Consider the following 15,357-nt stretch of genomic DNA (forward strand, 5'->3'; position numbering starts at 1 on the left):
ACTGAATACCACCCTGTGTAGCACACCACTTGAGCATCACCCGCTTCACTTGAAGACAATGCGCTGTTGCCACTGCCCCACCGCTCTCCTCGTTCCTCGCTCCCAGCAGCTCGTTTTTGAAACCACAACAGTTTAAATACATCAACAACAACACTTGGAAGAGGAGATCCTGCTTATGGCTTCCTTCGACTGTCACCGCGAAGTACAGATCAAAAACTCCGAGGCAGCCCTCCGAGACAGCAGCCTGCCATGACCACAGGTTTAAAGCATCTCTGGCCTCCAATGTAAGTCATGGAGAGCCTGACCAGGAAGGAGGGGAACGCGGAGATGCCCCACAGTAAAGACTCGTCTCCCTATGCACTGATCCTCATTACCTTCAGCCATGCAGTACCAGAGTGCTGCCACATTCCCTCCTCACCAAAGGAGGAGATTACTCAAGGGTTAATAACTGACTTGTCACCCAGTGACAGAATGGGGTGGCTACTGTCTCACCAAAGGCCAGCTAAGCAGCAAGGATGATCTGTTGCTCTTAAACTGGGAGCGAACAAGCCAGAGCTGCTGTCTGTGTGGCAGGAGGACTGCACCTACTGCTCAAGGGCCAGGCTGTCCCTGACATTCATTGGGGCTGATGTTTAGAAGCGAAGGAGCAAGACAGTCTGGAAGGAAGGACAAGGGGATTGCTGCTGCTGCTGCAAGGCTAAGGAGGAAGGGAGCTTAACCACAGACGATTTCACAAGCGAGAACAAAGCCCACGAGCAAGGGGTGCAACACTGAAAGCTCCCAGAAGGAATGCAGAAGAGCCAACCAGTCTACCGACCTCCCCCCTCAAAGGGCAGCCACCAATCCCACCAGAGTAACCAGAGAGCTGGTGCAGCACTGTGGAGTAGGAAACAGCAGCTATTGCTTCAGACAGCCTGAGCCAACAAGCCAGGCCACGTTCTACAAATCCCACAGCCACCAGCAAGAGAAGTTCAATGTGTGAAGAAGAGCGCAGGCTATCAAGCCAGGCCGTGGGTCCATCTCGCTGAGCACCGTCTACACAGACCAGCAGCAGCTCCCCAGCACCTCAGACAGGAGTCCTCCCACCCCAGACTGAACCAGCCCCAGCCCTGAATAACGGCCTTTACCCAACCAGCCCGCATCGAGGCCTGCATGCGCACGGAGGGCCACCTTAGCAAGGCATGAACTCATATACGAAGGCCACTTTCTCTCACGCCACAATGGCCATGCTCTCTGGCAAAAGGCTTACCAAGTTTGGGCAGACAGCTGGGAGGGAAGGACTCCGTATTTTCCAAACCCTGAAGACTGTGAAACTCTGCTGCTACATACTCCAGAAGCTATGCTTGAAAGAATGCCTCCGTCCCAGAGTCTTCCTAACCAAATGCCCTGCTTCAGAGGCAGCAAACAGGAAACTTCAGTCACTGACAGCCACCTTCAGAGATGTAAGGAAAAGGACAGGTATAGGCAATCAGCAAGCCCAAAATGTGGTGGGGAGACTGCTCACTGGGGCAGGGTATTGCCAACATGTCACTCCGCTGCTGAAAGAATTGCACTGGCTGCCCATTTGCTACCGTTCAAGGTTCTAGTTTTGGTGTACAAAGCCCTATACAGCTGGGGACCAGGATACCTGAAAGACCATCTTACCCCTTAGATACCCAGTCGATCACTGCGCTCTGCAGGTGAGGGCCTCCTGCAAATGCCATCTTATCAGAAGGTTCATTCTGCACAATATAGGAAACGGACCTTTAGTGTGGCAGTACCTACCCTGTGGAATTCCTTACCCTTAAATATTAGACAGGTGCCATCTCTGCTATCCTTTCAGTGCCTTTTGAAGACTTTCCTCTTCCCACAAGCCTTTTAGGTTGAGACCTATCCCAGTCTGCGTCTGTGTTAGAATTGCTTAATATGTTTTTTAATAATGTTTTTAACCCTTTTTTAAAGTTTTTTTTAAAAAATGTTTTTAACGCTGTTTGGTTTTAATGTATTTTAAGATGTTTTTATGATGTTTTAAAGTGTTTTTAGTGCTTTGTTTGCCGCCCTGGGCTCCTGCTGGGAGGAAGGGCGGGATACAAATTAAATAATAAATAAATAAAATAAGCCCTTACAAGAAGCCGCATCAATGAAAAAGATGAGCCACCTTCTCAGACGCCCAAGAAGCAAGGGCAAACGCTGCACACTTCTCTTTCTCAGCTGAGCTCCAGAGACAAACATCTGCACTCTTCTTGGGGCCTCTGCTGAAACCGGCCGGGGTAAGGATGGGAGAACTTAAGGACAAACTGGTCTGGCCACCAGTGAAGGGCTGTGGCTCAGTGGAAGAGCATACGCTTTGCATGCAGGAAGTCCCAGGATCAATCCTCAGCACATCCAGGGGAAGATTCCCTGCCTGAAGCCCTGGAGAGAGGAGCTGCCAGTCAGTGTGGACAGTACTAAGCTCAGTGGACTGATGGTCTGACTCAATATGAGGCAGCTCCCTCGGTTCTTATGAAGCACCAGAGAGAAGCAGGGCAGTCTGGGAACTGCACAAACTTCCTGCAAGGGACAGCCACAGAAAACCTCCTCTCCTTCCAGGGCTTGCAAAGGTGAAGGAAAAACCAAACACGGCCATTAACCACTCCTAAACCACCTCGAGTCACAAAAGCCCTTGGCAGGGATGCTCAACATGCATTGCCTGGCTAGTGCCACTTCTGCCCTCTCCTCAGGAAACAAAACAAAATGACAAAGGGGGGGGGACTCCAGAGAAAGGCCCCATCGTGAGGCCAGTTCCGAGTCCTGCTGCTGAGTCTGCGGCTGATGCCCAAACTGCAATATGGTGGAAATCTGGGCTCCTAAAGACCATGCAGAAACCATCGCAGCTTCTCAGTGTGTGACAAGGGGGGTGGAAATGGGGGGGGGGAGAACAAGTGGCTGCTGGGGGAGAAAGAAAGGGAAAGGAGCCCAGAATCTGTGCATTAAAGAGCCGTAGGAAAACTCACCATCGCCAAAAAATCACAGAGACTGATCTCGGTCTATTGGGCTTGGCTAACTGAGAAATCCAGTCAAATCAGCCAACCCCACAGCATTTCTTAACATCCATGACATGGAGGCAAAGCAGGCATACCTTTTCACTCTCTCTTTCACCCCAACAAGATGGTCTGCAGACTTCCCCTGCACAGATGGCATCTACAGAGGAGACTGCACCTGCCGTGGCACAGACCACGACCACAACCCAGGCAGGGAGCAGCCAGTAGGTATCCCTGTGTCACTTACCCGGCTGTACGTGTGCCTCTTGGTCTGGGCCATGCTGATGTTTATCCTCCCTGTTTCAGTTATTTCTGAAAAGGCTGGTCTTAGCTCATGTCATGGGGTTAACCAGGGAGGATACTGCTCCTATGCTGCAGAGGAGGAGACCATGCCCATGCCCTGAGCCACTCTCTCTCTGCCTCCCTCCAGTCACACAGGGAGAAAAGAGCCCTTTTCCTAAGAGAGACGTCTTTAAGGTTCCAATACACAAAAATCCAGCCCAGCTGATGGAGACTCACTCTGCGCTAGTGCTCCTCCAGACTCTTCTCACAGATTCTGTCAGCCGACTGGGTCCTAATGCTAGACCGTTTTGCTCTGAAGCGTTAGAAAGGAAAAGCAAGAGGCTTGCAAACCCAAAGGTCACAGAGCACAACTAGCCAGGCTCCAGGAGCACCAGAAGCACCAGCCAGCCCCAATTCAACTCACAGGCCGTGCTCTGCTTCACTCTCCCATCTCATGAACAGCCTGGAGAACATCCCAGCACGACAAAAGTGCTCCCCAGGCATGCACGCTTGGGTCCTGCTCACCCTGCTCACACACACAGAGGCACGCCCTCCCCACCAGGGGCTCCCTTTCAGCCCAGCAGTGCATTCAGGGCCTTTTCCCAGCTGTGTCCTCATAGAGCTGAGCTGCTCCCAACTGCTTAAGGAATCCAGCCCCAGCCCTGCCAGCCAAGACCCCCCCATTTGATCTCAAGCAAGCAGGCATGAAAGACCCTTCTAAAACTCTGTTGCCTGATATTACCACACAAGACAGAAGCTGAGGGACAGGCGGCACAAGAGTTAACCGTAAAGTGCTTTAAAACCAGTCATTCTCCTTCCCATAGACCATCACGCCGCCACCTCCTCCTCCTCCTCCTGCTGCTTCCCCCCCCCTCATACCAGGACATCCACAACCACCTAGGAAGGGAGAGAGTAGATAGTAACTGGAGATTCTGGCAGGAGAAGAGATTCCTGACATGCTCTGAAACAGGAAAAACTCTGCAAACTGCTAATATCCTAATGTCTGGCCAATGCCCTCTGAGACAGGAGCCATCTTCTGAACTACCACATCATGCAAAGCATCTCAGGGGTGAACTATGCACACCTAAACAGCAAAAAGATCCCACCAGGTGTGGCTTCTGCCTGAGTGAGGGTCCACTTAAAAGCATCCAGGAAAGAAGCAAGGGACCCACGTTAGTTCTTGCTGATTAACTGAGGACATTAAGAGGAGGTCCAAAAAGCAGGCAACCATTTATTTTTTTAAAACTGCTGCGTCGTAGGTGGCAGCGGCTGCTGCTATGCTCTGTTCCACCTCCTCCTCCGGGCCTTCTGCCACACTGCTCCTGGTGCCTGGAATAACATCCCACCCCCTTAGACTGACAGGCTGCTCCCCTCTCTTCTTTTAAGGCCCTTCTCAAGATCCACTTCCACAAATTCCCTCCTGATCTGTTCCTCTGCTATCACCCGAGTCTTCCATGCCTACTGCTTATCAGTAAGTCTTTACCTGGCAACAAAAAGATGCCAATGATGGCGCAAGGCAGACCTCAGTGGGGAGCATATTCCACAGATGGGGAGCCACAACTGAAAAGGCCTTCTTCCTTGTCAACACCCTCCGAGCCTCCCTCATAGGAGAGACCCGATGAAGGGCCTCAGAGGAAGATCTAAGGGTCCAGGTAGGTTCATACTGGGAGAGGCATTCCAGAAGATATTGGGGTCCTGAGCCATAAAGAGCTTTATAGGTCAAAACCAGCACTTTGAATTGGGCTTGGAAGCATATAGAAGAGAATATATGAGCAGGGAATGGGAACAAAAGGAAGAGGAGGAATTCTTGGGGCCGGGGTGGTGACTTTGTGTGTGTGTGAAATGTGGATACTAATTCCTCTCAACACCTCTGCAACAGACGTGATCATCTTCTATAACACAAGGTGATGCTTTAGGTCATCTTCATCTGATAAAATCAATGTTGCGGGCAATTTATTTGCCCTACAGTATTTAACATAAGGATGCTTCTAGAAGGCAACCACAATGTGTAAGAAACTACCATCAATCATGTATGCTCAGAGAGTCAAGGAAAGACTGATAATCAGCCCCTCTTATTTACAGCCCCCTCCACAGAGAACGACTGCACACACCTAACAAATACATGAGATCAGAGTTACTACTGGAACATGCTGTTTCTAACACATACGCTTCCCAGCCCTTCAGATTTGAAGAAGCCAAACTTTTTCGCTTGCTGACCATTCTGAGTTGCACATTGAAAACAAGATCAGAGGATGCTGGAGTTCTGCACTCCAACCTAGTCCCAGATTTGTATTTTATTCTATTTTTTAAAATGGGCCAACACGGTAGCTTTAGGGCTCATCCATTAAAAGCATTGAAGTCATCTATGTTGTTCTGTACTGACAAGAAGCTCCAGGTTAAGACTACTCTGTCCAGCGCAGCTCTCCAGGGTCTCAGGAAGGAACCATCACCTATTACCCCCGAATCAAGCAGGGTGCTCTGCCACTAAGCCTCTACCCCCCAGCCCCACCCCTCAGTTTCCACCCAAACATTTGCACAGGTCACAGATAGAACATTGGAAGGAAACCCTGCAGAAAGGAAGAAAGAACTGGTGTGGATTCCATTTGAATCAAGACTTGTCATTGTCAAGCTTCTCTCATTCGAACGGATTTGGGCAGAAAGAAAAAATGGCATTTGCATTCAGTTAAAAACCTAAGACGACCCCCATAGCTGGATCAGGCCCAAGGGGACCCATCTAGTCCAGCATCTTGTTCTCAAAGTGGCCAATCAGATACCCTGAAGGGAAGCCTGCAAGCAGGACCGGAGCGCAACAGCAAGTCTCCCCACTTGTGATTCCCAGCAACTGTATTTAAAGGCATACTGCTTCTGACAGTGGAGGAACAACCTGGCCACTGTGCATCTTCATTGAGCTGTCCACTATGACCTGAAGGTCTCCTTCCTGGTCAGTCACGGCCAGTTCTGTGAAATTAAGATTTTTTTTTGCCTCCACATGCATCACTTCCCACTTGTTTACACTGAATTGCATTTGCCATTTTCCCACCCATTCACTCAGTTTGGAGAGGTCCTTTTGGAACTCTTCACAATCCCTTTTTATTTTACAACCCTGAACAATGTAGCATCGTCAGCAAACTTGGCCACCTCACTCCTGACTCCTAACTCTAGATCATTTATGAACAAGTCAAAAAGCACAGGTCCCAATGCCAGTCTTTGGGGGACTCCACTTTCTACAGCCTTCCATGGGGAGAACTGTCCATTTATTCTTCCTCTCTGCTTCCTGCGACTTAACCAATTCCTGATCCACAAGAGGACCTCACCTCTTATCCCATGACTGCTAAGCTTATGCAGGGGTCTTTGGTGGTGCTCTTGTTGAAAAGTTTTTGAAAGTCCATTATGTCAGCTGGAGCACCTCTGTCTATATGCTTGTTGACACGTTCAAAGAGCTCTAATAGGCTAGTGAGACAGGACTTTCCCTTGCAGAAGCCACGCTGGTTCTGCTTCAGCAAAGCTCGCTTTTCTATATGCTTGGTTATTTTATCTTTAACAATATTTTCTACCAGTTTTCCTGGAATAGATATTAAGCTAACCAACTTGTAATTTCCGGGATCCTTCTGGATCCCTATTGAAAGACTGGTGTTACACTGGCCACCTTCAAGTCCTCAGACAGATCTGAGGGGCAAGTTACATATTTTTGTCAGAAGATCAGCAAACTCACATTTGAGTCCTTTTAGAACTCTTGGGGAGGTGCCATCCAGACCCAACGATTTGTAAGCTTTTTATTTTATCTATTAAGCCTAGAACTTCATCTCTCATCATCACCGTTTGCCTCAGTTCCCCAGACTTCCTTCCCACAAAAGTTAGTTCAGGCACAAGGATCTGCCCTACTTTGAAGACAGATGCAAAGAATTCATTTAGCTTCTCTGTAACCTCCTTATTCTGCTTTAGCACATCTATGACTCCCTCATTGTCCAGGGGTCTAACTGCCTCCCTAGATGGTCCCCCCCTTTCTTCTCATCCATGTGGAAACAAATGATACTGCCAAGTGTACCTACAAAAAAATCACAGCAGACTTTGAAGCTCTGGGAAAGAAACTCAGGGACTCTGGCACCCAGATAGTTTTCTCATCCATTCTTCCAGTACTCAGGAGTAGAAAGGGGAAGAAAAATACCCCATGTGAATGAATGGCTACGAAGGTGGTGCTGATGCAAGAGATTTGGATTCTGGGACCACGGGCTACACTTCCTAGAAGATGGACTGCTGGCAAGTGATGGGTTGCACCTCACAAGGACTGGGAAGAATGTGTTTGGCCACAGCACGGAGAACTTCACCAGGAGAGCTTCAAACTGAAGGGGGAAGGAGACGTAAATTTGGCGGTAATGATTAACAAAGGCTTGTGCACAGTAAGAGGAACTGAGGGAACGTCTCTAATGGGGCCCAGTAATAGTCTTCATAAAATGTAGGAAGAAAGCGGACTTCCGGGAAGGGTGACTTAGCCTGTGCCTGCTTTTGAGACGGGCTCCTGCCTCAAAAGAAGCTTATTCAGATATATCAGTCAGTTTTTTCTTTTTTTTTTGACTGATTAAACTTCTCCCGGGTAGGGAGAAACGAAGAGATTAACCTCAAAGCCTATTTTTGTTGGGACGACCAGATCTCATTAATTTATGGGACGAGGTCCAGCCGACGAAGGTGGGACGGATTTTCAACAGCAAGCTCTATCTGTTAAAGCGAAAGTTCATCTTATCTTCTAAGAGAGAACGCACTAACAGGCAAGCACCCTTCTTTCTATATTTTTCTTTTACTTGACTTAAATTGTTGCTGTTTAAAAGAGATTTGCCAGATTGATCAGTTTTTGACATCTCACTGGGGAGCCATAACTTCTCTCTGCTACGCACTAATTAATAGCTTATCTCTGTTTTTGTTGCAAAAAGCTGTCCTGGATTTTGCATTCTAAAGATATACACAGAAGAGGGATTTCTATTCCAGATTTTTATTTTGAAAAATATTATACTGTTTTGAGACTACTCTCTTTTTGGTCTATTTTATTTTGACGAATCTGTTTCTTGACGATTGCCATTAATTGTTTCGATCCTGGGAACTGCATTTTGTTTACTTAACTATTGGAGAGATAAGGCTGTCTGCACTGTTTATACTGTGATGTCACCAAGTTTGGAGTATTAACCCAATTGTTGCTGAAATAAGAAGTGGTTTTCCTATATTTTTCTTTTAAAATGGCAATTAAGAAAGTGGCTGAAAATCTGGAAATAACTATGTTTCAGAAAATAATGGATGAGATTGAGATAATGAAAATTGAATTGAGTAAAATGAAGCAGGAGATTAAAGATATAAGGGTCCCTGTGAGAGAGGTGACCCTGGAAGGGGTCCCTGTGAGAGAGGGGACCCCGGAGATTGAAACAGGGGTTCCTGTGAGAGAGGAGACCCTGGAGACTGGAATAGGGGTCCCTGTGAGAGAGGAGATCCCGGAGATTGGAACCAACGTGGAACAGGAACAAGATTTGGAGTCTATGGACTTTAGAAATAAAATCTATTGTTTGGAACTCAATGTTATCTCTGAAGAAATGAATGAAGATTCTAGAGATAAAGTTATCAATGGCATGGATAATCTTCTGGACTGGAATGATGTGATGGAGCCCAATATAGAGAAAATCTATGGAATTAACTGCAGCCATGTGACAATGGAAAAACTTTTAAGAGATGACCCAGTGCATTTTGAAAAAAAGAACAGAGATATGATTTTACAGCAGTATTTCAGCAACCTATTCAGAATGGATGGCAAGAAAATATTTGGGATAGAGGTAATTCCCATCAGACTCTTACTATATGACTATGGCTTTGACAGCAAGATTATTATGGAATACTGATAATGGAAGATTGGATATTGAAATTACTGGACTTAACAAGACTACTGAAGATGGAAGATGGAAAATGGAACTAATAGAGATAATAGAACAATGGCTACTGAAATTATTGAACCTAACAGATTCTGATGTGATGGATTAATTGAAATGTTTATTTTGACTATGGTTATGACAATAAGATTATCATAATTAGTAATGAGATGGATTAATCGATATGCTTATCTGGAAAAAAAAATTGATAGATATATTTCTTAAAGAATTGAAACCTCTCTTTGACTTTTTGTGGAAAGAATAAAGTAATGTTTATGAGATTTGATGATTAAGTAAGATAACTACTGGAGGAAAGTGATTTTATAATATGACTTAAGAGACAGGATTGTTATATATTATAGACTTATAACTGATTTGATCTTTGACAAATGGGAAGTCAATATTTTACTCTTTATTTTTTATTTTTGTTTTTTTTTTCTTTTTTTCTTTTTGTTTAACTATTTTTGATTTTGTTTTTTGTCTTTGAATGTTTTATGATTTTGTCTTGTATGTTTTATGAAAATCTGAATAAAAATTATTGAAAAAAAAAAAAAAATAAAATGTAGGAAGAAAGCCAGGCAGTAAATCACATGGCCTTCATTATCTGTATACTGATGCCCAGAGAGTGGGAAACAAACAGGATGAACTTGAACTCTTAATACAGAAGAGTAAATACGACTTGAAAGGTATAACTGAAACTTGGTGGGATGACTCCCATGACTAGAATGCAGCAATTGAAGGATATAACTTGTTCAGAAAGAACAGAAGGAATTGAAAGGGAGGTGGACTCACACTGTATGTTAAAAATATATATCACTGCATAGAAATACAGGAGGATGAGCTTGGTAACTCCACCAAGAGTAACTGGATTAAAATAAACGAGGCAAGGAATGAAAGGAACATGGTAGTTGGAGTCTACTACCAACCACCCAATCAAGTAGAAGACAAGGATGAAACTTTTGAAAAGCAAATTGCCAATGTTTCGAGGAGGCATGATGTAGTAGTAATGGGGATTACACTGTTATCTGTTGGGAGACAAATTCTGCGAAACACAGCCCCTCCAAGAAATTCTTAACTTGTGTTGGAAATAACTTTCTCCTACAGAAAATGGAAGAAACAACTAGAGGCTCAGCTATCCTTGACTTGATTCTAGCCAATAGAGATGATTTGGTGAGTGAAGCAGCAGTTACAGGAACTCTGCGGGAAAGTGACCATGCTATGCTTGAATTCTTGATTTTAGAAAAAGCAAAAGCTGAGAGCAGCCATACACATACCCTGGACTTCATGAAAGTCTATTTTAATAAACTCAGAACAATTGTTAAGTAAGGTTCCATGGCAAGCGACCCTAATGAGAAAACGAGTCCAAGATGGATAGGAGTTTCTAAAAAAGTAAATTCTAAAGGCACAATGGCAAACAATTCCATCAAGGAAAAAAGAGGGAAGACAGCAGAAGAAGCCAATGTGGCTTCGCAGAAAGCTTAGAGATGACCTGAAAACAAAAAAGGACACATACAGTAAGTGGAAGGAAGGCCACACCACAAAGGAAGAGTGCAAATAGGTGGCACAGAATTGCAGGGATGGCATCAGGAAGGCTAAAGCTGAGAATGAGCTGAGGTTAGTGAAATGGAAATGGACTGCCTTCAAGTCAGTCCCATATGAATAGGGTTTTCATGGTAAGCGGTATTCAGAGGGGGTTTACCATTATCTTTGTGAGAGATACCAAAAGCAACAAAAAAGCTTTCTTCAGGTACATCCATAGTAAAAGATAAAGAAAAGAAATGGTTGGACAGCTACTCAATGAGGATAGCAAAATGATAACAGATGACAAAGAAAAGGCAGAAGCGGTCAATTCCTACTTTGGCTCAGTCTTCTGAAGGCATTCAAGAGGCAAACGGACAGCCATCTGTCAGGAATGCTTTGATTTGGATTCCTGCATTGAGCAGGGTTGGACTCGATGGCCTCGTAGGCCCCTTCCATCTCTACTATTGAATGATTCTATGATTCTCCCCAAAGAGGGTCTAATACCCCCCTTCGCAAATGTGAAGTTGAAGGGGCAGGATTGCAGCTTGAGACTGACAGAAAATTGTCAAGGAATACCTAATCACTTTGAACAAGTTCAAATCTGCAGGGTCCAATGAACTGCATCCTAGACTATTGAAGTAACTGGCTGAAGAACTCTTGTAACCGCTGTCTATTATCGTTGCAAAATCCTGGAGGACTGGTGAAGTACTGAATGACTGGAGGAGGGCTAATGTTGTCCCTATCTTCAAAAAGGGCAAAACGGAGGAACTGGGGAACTACAGACCAGTTACCCTGACATCGATCCCTGGGGAAATTCTGAAGCAGTTTATAAAGCAGTCAGTCTGTAAGCACCTTGAAAACAATGCAGTGATTACTAGGAGCCAACATGGATTTATGAAGAACAAATCCTGCCAGACTAATCTTATCTCAGTTTTTGATCAGGTAACCTCCCTGGTACACTGTGGGAATGCTGTGGACATAATATATCTCAACTTCATCAAAGCTTTTGACAAGGTGCCCCATGATATTCTGATTACCAAGCTAGCTAAATGTGGGCTGGATGGAACAATTATCAGGTGGATCCACAGTTGGCTACAGAACTGTACTCAAGGAGTGCTTATCAATGGTGCCTTCTCAAATTGGGCAAAAGTAACGAGTGGGGTGCCACAGGGCTTGGTCCTGGGCCCAGTGCTCTTCAACATTTTTATTAACGACTTGGATGAGGAGGTACAGAGCATGCTTACCAAATCTGTAGATGATACAAAATTGGGGGGCACAGCTAACACTGTGGAAGACAGAAAGAATATTCAAAGGGACCTTGATAGGCTGGAGCATTGGGCTGAAAACAACAGAATGAAATTTAACAGGAATAAGTGCAAAGTTCTACACCTAAGGAAAAAAAACCAAATACACAGTTATAAGATGGAGGATACTTGGCTCAGCAATACCACATGTGAGAAAAATCTTGGAATTGTTGTTGATCACAAGCTGAAAATAGCAAATGCTATTTTAGGCTGCATTAACAAAAGTGTAGTTTCCACATCACATAAAGCAGCCTTTCCCAACCGGTGTGCCTCCAGATGTTGTTGGACCACAACTCCCATCAGCCTCAGCCACTGGCAATGCTGGCTGAGGCTGATGGGAGTTGTGGTTCAACAACATCTTGAGGCACACTAGTTGGGAAAGGCTGACTTAAAATATTGCTTCTCCTCTATTCAGCACTGGTTAGGCCTCATCTTGAGTACTACGTCCAGTTCTGGACACTGCATTTTAAGAAGGATGCAAATTGGAACAGGTTCAGAGAAGGGCAATGAGGATGATCAGGGGACTGGAAACAAAGCCCTATGAGGAGAGACTGAAGGAACTGGGCATGTTTAGCCTTGAGAAGACTGAGGGGAGATATGATAGGACTCTTCAAGTACATGAAAGGTTGTCACATAGAGGAGGGCCAGGATCTCTTCTCGATTGTCCCCGAGTGCAGGACACGGAATAACGGGCTCAAGTGGCAGGAAGCCAGATTTCGACTGAACATCAGGAAAAACTTCCCAACTGTTAGAGTGGCACAACAATGCTACCAATTACTTAGGGAGGTGGTGGGCTGTCCAACACTGGAGGCATTCAAAAGGCAGCTGGACAGCCAGCCACCCGGTATGCTTTGATTTGGATTCCTGGATTGAGCAGTGGGTTGGACTCGAGGGATTTATAGGCCCCTTCCTATTCTACTATTCTATAATTCTATGTATTTAAAGAATTTTTTGTTGTTGGTTTTTATGTTTTTAGCAATGTGCTCCTCAAATTCCCTTTTAGCATCCCTTATTGTCTTCCTGCATTTCTTTTGCCAGAATTTGTGTTCCTTTTTACTCTTCTCATTCGGACAAGACTTCCATTGTTTGAAGGAAAACTTCTTGCCTCTAATAGCTCTCCATTCCCAGCATCTCGACTCTCCAACATTAATACTGTGATTTTAAACAAGGGTTTTGTAGTGATTTGACCCTCTCGACTTTGCCTTTCAACTTCCTTCTTACCAATCCCCTCATTTTGGGGAAGTTTTCTCTTTTGAAGTCAAACATGACCATATTGGATTTTCTTGGCCATTGGCTATTTACATGTGTATTTAATTTAATTTAATAGCACTATGGTCACTGCTCCCAATCAATTTGACAACATTTACATTCACACCAGACCCTGGTCCTTAAGATTAAGTCCAGAGTTGCCATTCATCTGGTTAGTTTCATGACCAACTTTTCTAGGGCACAGTCATTTGGGATATCTAGAAACTTTACTTCTTTGTCATCACTGGAACACATACATAGCCAGTCTATGTCAGGGTAGTTGAAGTCACCCATTTCTACAGCATTTCCTATGGATGCTTCCTCAATTTCATTTCTCATCTCAAGATCTCCCTGAGCATTTTGGTCAGGTGGATGATACACCGTCCCCAGTACTAAATTAATCTTGGAGTCAAGTATTGCCACCCGCAATGAAACTGTGGAAGAGTCTGCTTATTTTGGGGTTTCTAGCTTGCTGGATTCAATGCCCTCTTTCAAGTATAGAACAACATCACCTCCAATACATCCTCCCCTGTCCTTCTGATAGAGTGTAAATCCAGGGATAACTGTATCCCATTGGTGTTCTCCGTTCCACCAGGTTTCCGTTATGATCACTGTATCAGTGCTGTTCTCTAAGACCAAGCACTCCATTTCTCCCATCTTAGCTCGGAGGCTGCTAGCAGCAGTGTATAAACACCCGTATACCGTGTGTCTCTTCAAGAGTCCTTGGCACTTTTTTTCTTGGCCTGTGGTGCTTTGGCCTCTTTGGATGGCTGTCTTTTGCCCCTGCACTCTCAGTGCCTAGTTGAAGGCCTACCCCACTTAACATTTCATCATTTAGTCTTTATCCTGGGGGGAGATTTGTTCTGAACCAACCCTCCTCAGCTCCTATCGGCTCCCCCCCCCATCAGTTTAAAAGCTGCTCTTCCACCTTTTTGATTTTAAGCACCAGCAGTCTCGTTCCAGCCTGGTTCAAGTGGAGCCCATCCTTTCGTAGAGGCCCAGCTCATTCCAAGATGTTCCCCAGTGCCTAACAAACCTAAACCCCTCCTCCAGACACTAGTGCCTCTTCCACGCACTGAGACTGCAAAGCTGCTCCTGGCTGGCCAGCCTTGTGTGTGGAACCGGTAGCATTTCAGAGGTCCTGGCTTTCAGCATCCTACCTAGCCACTGAAATTTTGCTTCCAGGACCTCACGACTGCATTTCCCCATGTCATTGGTGCCAATGTGCACCACAACCACTGACTCCTCCCCAGCACTATCTACCAAGCTACCCAGACGACAGGACATCTGCAATCTTCGCACCAGGCAAGCAAATCACCCTTCAGTCTGCACACCCATCACACAAACCATTATCTATGTTCCTAATGATGGAATCTCCCACTCCAAGATCCCTATTATCAGCAATGTGGTGCTGGTACTGATTGTGGAGATACAGCTGTTAAAGCCACAAGACCCTGTTTTCCCCAGTGCCAATCCTAAACCAAAGTCTAGGCTGCCATCCTATATGCACTTTCTGGGGAGAAAGCCCCATTGAACACAAAGACACTTACTTCTGAAGTAGAGACGTACACCAGTGTACTGTTGGTTAACTATAGTTGATTCTTAAAGAGTGCCTGGACATTAGCTCCCACACAGGAGAAGGCATGCCTAAACTTCCTTGCAAAGTTTTCACATTCTGCATTTCCCATTTGGAGAGGGGATACTTATTGTGTAGTAGCAGTATTCAGAAAATAATTTCTAGGGAATACCTGATCTCAGATGAATCCACCACAGGTCAGATGCATCCTTGCTGCTAGGAAAAAAGGTAGGGCAATCTATGGAATTTCCAAGGGGCTACTAGGAAATAAGACAAAAGCAGGAAAAGTGCATTAAAGGGGAGTGGAAAACAGAAGGTCTTTGGGCCTCCAGAGATTCCTGTTGCCTAGCGTGCAAACAACTCATTTATCAATCACAGGTCTGACTTCACTCATGGCTCATTTTAGAAGGGTTTCCTTTAAACCATTTAAAAATCATTTAGAAGGGTTTCCTGGCAGCTCAGACTAGGTATTTCATCATCACAGTGGCACCTACCTTGTGAAACACACCGTCTGCTAAAAGTTA

General features: G+C 45.2%; 1 protein-coding gene across 7 annotated transcripts in view; it reads right to left on the reverse strand.

The window, feature by feature from the left end:
* DCTN1 (dynactin subunit 1) overlaps positions 1-15,357 on the reverse strand; it is a 76,350-nt gene that overhangs the window by 53,900 nt on the left and 7,093 nt on the right. Inside the window, exon 2 of one of the 7 annotated variants that reach the window (XM_061583725.1) lies at positions 15,006-15,093. The exons of 3 other annotated variants lie outside the window; for them this stretch is intronic. Coding sequence is in view for 3 of the 4 variants with exons in the window: in XM_061583719.1 (XP_061439703.1) it covers positions 3,247-3,279 (33 nt within the window). In the remaining variant the exon portion in view is untranslated. Of the gene's footprint in view, positions 1-3,246; positions 3,324-15,005; positions 15,094-15,357 lie in introns of those variants that run through there. 3 more of the 7 variants (XM_061583719.1, XM_061583721.1, XM_061583722.1) reach the window with 3 other exon arrangements.

This window comes from Rhineura floridana, chromosome 9 (genome assembly GCF_030035675.1).
Source record: "Rhineura floridana isolate rRhiFlo1 chromosome 9, rRhiFlo1.hap2, whole genome shotgun sequence".
NCBI lineage: Eukaryota > Metazoa > Chordata > Lepidosauria > Squamata > Rhineuridae > Rhineura > Rhineura floridana.